Genomic DNA, 5,475 nt, shown 5'->3' on the forward strand with positions numbered 1-5,475 from the left:
CGARCGGGATCGTGCGGTTTGCTCGGATCACCGGGAGCTCCCGGTGCTGGTGTTCAAGTGCTCATTGCAAAAGTGATTAGAGGTGAAGAGACCCCCCCGAAAATCAGATGATTTAACTRGAAAACATTAGTTTTGGGGTCCCGGGTCTCAGTCCCAGCCTGCCACCCCCTGGAAACTGGGGGGACGATCTGCAGGGACCCAGGGAGGCAGCCAGCAGGGCAGCCCTTAGGGAAGAGGAAGAAGAGGAAGAGGAAGGGGGAACTGCATGCACAAATGGGGTCTGCTTGTGCATCCCGAGCGCGCAACGCTCGCGCTCCAGGGCTCATCATCCAGGGCAAGCGCTGCACGTTCGTCACCGCTGTCTCCTTGCCCCCAGGTCCTGATGCCGTGCCGAGCCTCGCCAGGAGGAGGGGAGATGCGCTGAGGTGGGGCAGGTCTCAGCTGCCGGGCCCCCGCGCCGCCCCGCCATGGAGGAAGGGGCGTCCTTGCCGGTGGCCGCGTGGCTGGCGGCTCTCCACCTGGACCAGTACGTGGACAGCTTCGAGAGGAACGAGCTGTGGACCGTGGCCGACTGCCGGGCCCTGACGGACGATGCCCTCACCCGCATCGGCGTGGTGCTGCCGGGCCACCGCAAGCGCATCCTCTTGGGCCTCCAGAAAGCCTTCGCGGAGGTCTCCCTGCCCGCCGAGGCGCCCGAGCTCCCCGTGAGGAAGCCGGTGCCCATGAAACGCCACATTTTCCGGCTCGGCATGGGCACCGCGCCGGGGGAGCAGGAGGACACGGGCGACGCGGCCGTCCCGGCTGCCGGACGGTCTCCGCTGCTGGAGCTGGAGGGTGCCGCGAGTTTCGTCCAGCTGCCCCCACCCATCCCGCCCAGGGTGGGCTGCCGACCCCCCGTCAAGTTCTCCCCACCGGTGACTGCGGGCAGCCCCGAGCCCCTGCCAGTGTCCCCCGGCTGCCCCGAGCTGCCTCCTCCCTGCCCGCCTGCCCTGGAGCTGCTGCCTGCAGCACCCAGTGCCGACAAGCCCTCCCCGGGGCCGGCGCTGGCCGAAGGCAGGACGAAGCTCCCCGTGCCGCCCTTGCCGCCCTTGCCGGCCAAGCGGCACCAGCTGGAGGCCAAATGCATGTCCTTGAAGGCGCCGCCGCTGCCGAGCCGCCCACCGGTGCTGCCCCCGCGAGCCGTGTCCCAGAAGGYGGCCAGCAGGTGAGGAGAGCGCTCGGGACAGCCGGCTCTGTGCCGAAACGGGGTGATGCGGTTGTCCCTTGGGTGAGCCCTGGCCATGGGGTCATGCTGGTGGGGTTCCCCCTGCAATGGGGTCCCCATGGCCAGGAGCAGGGTGCTGTGGTTGTACCTTGAGTGAGCCCTGGCCATGGGGTCATGCTGGGGGGTTCCCCCTGCAATGGGGTCCCCATGGCCAGGAGTGGGGTGCTGTGGTTGTACCTTGAGTGAGCCATGGCCATGAGGTCATGCTGGTGGGGTTGCTCATGCACCGGGGTNCCTTGAGTGAGCCATGGCCATGAGGTCATGCTGGTGGGGTTGCTCATGCACCGGGGTCCCCATGGCCAGGAGTGGGGTGCTGTGGTTGTACCTTGGGTGAGCCATGGCCATGAGGTCATGCTGGTGGGGTTGCTCATGCACCAGGGTCCCCATGGCCAGGAGCGGGCTGCTGTGGTTGTACCTTGGGTGAGCCATGGCCATGAGGTCATGCTGGTGGGGTTGTTCATGCACTGGGATCCCCATGGCCAGGAACAGGGTGCTGCGGTTGTACCTTGGGTGAGCCCTGGCCGTGGGGTCATGCCAGTGGTGTTCCTCCTGCAATGGGGTCCCCATGGCCAGGAGCGGGGTGCTGTGGTTGTCCTGTGGTGAGCCCTGGCCATGGGGTCATGCTGGTGGGCTTCCCCATGCACTGGGGTCTCCATGGCCACCTGGGAGCACGATGGTCGCACTCTTGCGCTGGTGCATGTGGCCGTGGCACGGGGAGCTGGCGTTCATCCCGTGATGGCTCAGCATCAATCTGGCTGGGTGGTGCTGAGCAGCTCCTGTCCCTGCAGGATCCAGCTCCACCTGAAGTTTTGAGAAGCTGAGTACCGGTGTGCCTCAGTTTCCCCTCTCTGCAATGGGAAGCCCCCTCCTCACTGGAGGCTGGTTTACTGGTGGGGCAAAGCTTTGAACGTGAGGCAGGGCTGAATATTGCTGCTGTAGCAAGGCTGTCCTGTGGATGTCCCTGTTCAGAAGGTTGCTTGGAGGCTTTTCAGGATTTGGGGGGGGGGGGGGAGACGCTGCCCGTGAGCAGCTTTTGCAGCAGGCAGCGAGGCCCTGCCTGGGTGAGGAGCGCTCAGAGGGGGCTGCAAACCTTGCGTGGGGGGCAAGCTAGATATTTGGGGGCCGAGGTCTCTGCTGAAAGGGAACCAGCCCCGTGGTACCGTTGGCTGAGGGTGTCCACACCTCCCTCAGCTYCCCAGCACATCTGGTTAGGGACAGCAGCAGGTCCCAGGCACATCTGGCCATGGTTATCGCCACTTCCTGCCCAGGTACATCTGGCTGCAGATGCCCACACCTCCCTCAATCACCCTGCACATCTGGCTGGGAATGCCTACCGGCCTCCGGCACATCTGGCAGAGAGTGCCAACACCTTCCTCAGCCCTGGCATGCCTGGCTGGGGGTCTCCTCTCCCTCCTTCTGGCCAGGGATGCCCACACACCTCCATAGCCCCCCAGCACATCTGGTCGGATATATCCTCCTCACATCTGGCTGGGGATGGCCCAGCAACCCCAAAGACCCGGGCTCATGTGCCTGGGAAGGCCCAACACAAACCACAGCCCAAGCACATCTAGGGTGGGGTGGCCAAGCACTCCCATAGCTCCCCCCCCCACATCTGCGTGGGAGGTCTGAACTCCCCAGCACATCTGGCTTGGGGTGCCCGCACMCCCCCAGGTTCCCCTGCACATCTGGCTGGGAGTGCCCTGAAAGCCTGAAAGTGACCCCCCCAGTGCAAACACATCTGGCYAGCGATGTGCGTCCTCCCCAGCACATCTGGGCAGCATCGCCCACAGCCCTCTAGCAGATCTGCATGGGGGGTACAAACACCCCCCCCCCAGCCCCAGCACGTCGGGCTGGGCATGCCCACATCGCCCTGCACATCTGGCTGGGGATGCCCCCTCACCCCGKCACATCTGGCCGGGCATTCTGCACATCTGGCCGGGCATGCCCAGGCYGCTGGGGCAGGGGGACGACGGAGAGCACAAAACGCGCTTTATTCAGGACAGACAGCGCTTTATTCAGGACAGCGGTGCCCTCTAGTGCCCAAATGCCCCAGGCTGGGCCAGGCACGGGGGGGGGAACCCCTGGGAAGTACCAGCTTAGGCCAAAATCCCCTTCCAGGGCTCGGGGGTGTCCCCGCAGGGTAAAAGCGCGTGTGTGCAGAGAGTGAGGGGTGGCTGCCGAAGCCTGGCACAACCCCCCCCCCCAGCGTGCCTGTGGCCCCCCCGGCTCTTTTCTCCCGTACACGCGGGGCACCTCCTGGGAGCTGATGTTTTTCTTTGCGGTGTCACCTGTGCTGGCAGGGCCCTTCGTCAGGGGTCCAAACACGTCGCACACTGGCATTACTCCGCAGCTGGGACCACTGAGCCGGGCCGGACACTTCCAGGCGGGATGAGCCAGGAGGGATGTGGGGCYGAGCACACGGTGCCGCAAAGCCGGGCTTGTTCAATGTGGGGGGGGTCCTTACAACTTTCCACTGTTCCTATTTTTGCATTGATCACATTTTATTGCAATAATCGAATCTATTATTTTATTATTAAATCCTAATCCGGGAGAGCAAAGCGGGTCCCRGAGCCGCGGGGGGCTGTTTGGCTGCGGTAGCGGGCTGGGAGGTGGCTCGAGCCCCGCGGGACCCCCCAAGGCTGCGGCACGCGGCGGTAGCGCTCCACTCCGCTCGCAGCAGAGCCGGCTCGCGGGGAGGAACCGGCAGCGACCGCACAGGGAGAGGGGGGGCCGCGCTGGGGCGAGCCGACCGCGCGTGGCGCGCGCAGCCCCGTCACATGAGAGCAGGCTGCGCTCCGGTTAGAAGAGCACTGCAGCCCTCCCTGCCTGGGCCGAGAGGTTTCCCCCGGCTGACGCCTCCTCCCCAGCCGAGCCGGGCGCTACGTCCCTGCTGCGTTTCAGTGCCAGCAAAAGCAGGTTTGTCTAACCGGTGAAGCCGGGTGGGTTTATCACAGCGACGTAGCTGCACGCACACGAGCAGCTGCCAGCATCCCCCCCCTGCCATGCCCGAGGGGGCTGAGCTGCGAGGTGGGTGCTTGGATGTGCCGGAGATGGTGTATCCCAAAATCCTGCAGGGAAGTGGTGCGCGGCGTTGCACCTGCATGTGCACGTCCCGGTGCRCCTGCGTGTGCGCGTCCCTGTGTGCAGGACCACAGAGCCCCCACGGCAGGGTCCCCCTCTCCCACCTGCGGCCAAGGGACGTGTTTCTGGAGCAGGGATCTTTCCTCCCCTTGTGCTGGCCCGTGCGGCACCTGCCAGCGCTGCCTGTGGGAAAAGTCCTCCCAGCGGGGCAGGCATGGTCCCTGCTCCCTGGGGAGCCCTTGCCTCGTCTCCCAGGCCCCAGGGGAAAAATGCTGGTTGAAAAGACACCCGATACCCAGGAGGGAGCGGTGGTGCATGCATGCCAGCTCTGCACAGAAATAGCATCTGTGTCCCGGGCTGTGCATGGGATCTGCTTTCATCCCGAAAGCGTTCCCGCAGCGCTTGCAGTGAGGCGGGCGCGGAGGCGCTGGTGGCCTCCCCTCTTGCACCGAGGTTGCTGTGCGGCCTGTGCTGTGCGGTCAGGATGGGAACGGGGGGGGCTTGGCTATCAGCCCTGCTGCTGCTGCGTGGCTCGGCCCCGGGACTGGAAAGCTGTGCTTCGTCCTCCTCTTCCTCAGGCTGATGCACAGCCTGGGGTGGGAGCGGGACTGACCAGGGCGGGATGCATGGCTGGGATGAGTCTCGGGCAACCAGGGAGGCTTCCCTGCCATCATGGGAGGCCTTGCTGGTGCCCTGTGGGGTGGGCAAGCACCCCCCCTGGATGGGACTGACCTGCTGGAAAGCAGCTCTGCAGAGAAGGACCTGGGGGTCCTGGTGGACAACAAGTTGACCATGAGCCAGCAATATGCCCTTGTGGCAAAGAAGGCCACCRGCCTTCTGGGCTGCGTTAGGAAGAGCGTTGCCAGCAGGTGGAGGGAGGTGATCCTGCCCCTCTACTCAGCCCTGGTGAGGCCACATCTGGTATACAAGAGAGACATGGAGCTACTGGAGAGAGCCCAGTGGAGGGCTGCTAAGATGATGAAGGGTCTGGAGCATCTCTCTTATGAGGAAAGGCTGAGAGAGCTGGGCCTGTTTAGCCTGGAGAAGAGAAGGCTGAGAGGGGGTCTTATCAATGTTTAGAAGTATCTAAAGGGAGAGTGTCAAGAGGATGGGGCCAGACTCTTCTCAGT

The 5,475-nt window shown here is 64.6% G+C and overlaps 1 protein-coding gene across 3 annotated transcripts in view; it reads left to right on the forward strand.

Moving 5' to 3' along the window:
- The first annotated feature begins 376 nt into the window (after positions 1-376).
- The window catches only part of ARAP1 (ArfGAP with RhoGAP domain, ankyrin repeat and PH domain 1), a 34,611-nt gene continuing 29,512 nt past the window's right edge, over positions 377-5,475 (forward strand). For all 3 annotated transcript variants that reach the window (XM_026079273.1, XM_026079275.1, XM_026079274.1), the window contains exon 1: positions 377-1,204. In XM_026079273.1, coding sequence (XP_025935058.1) covers positions 468-1,204 — 737 coding nt within the window. In that variant the 5' untranslated portion in view covers positions 377-467. The remainder of the gene's footprint in view (positions 1,205-5,475) is intronic.

The sequence above is a fragment of the Apteryx rowi genome, unplaced genomic scaffold (assembly GCF_003343035.1).
Source record: "Apteryx rowi isolate R43461 unplaced genomic scaffold, aptRow1 scaffold_498, whole genome shotgun sequence".
Lineage (NCBI taxonomy): Eukaryota > Metazoa > Chordata > Aves > Apterygiformes > Apterygidae > Apteryx > Apteryx rowi.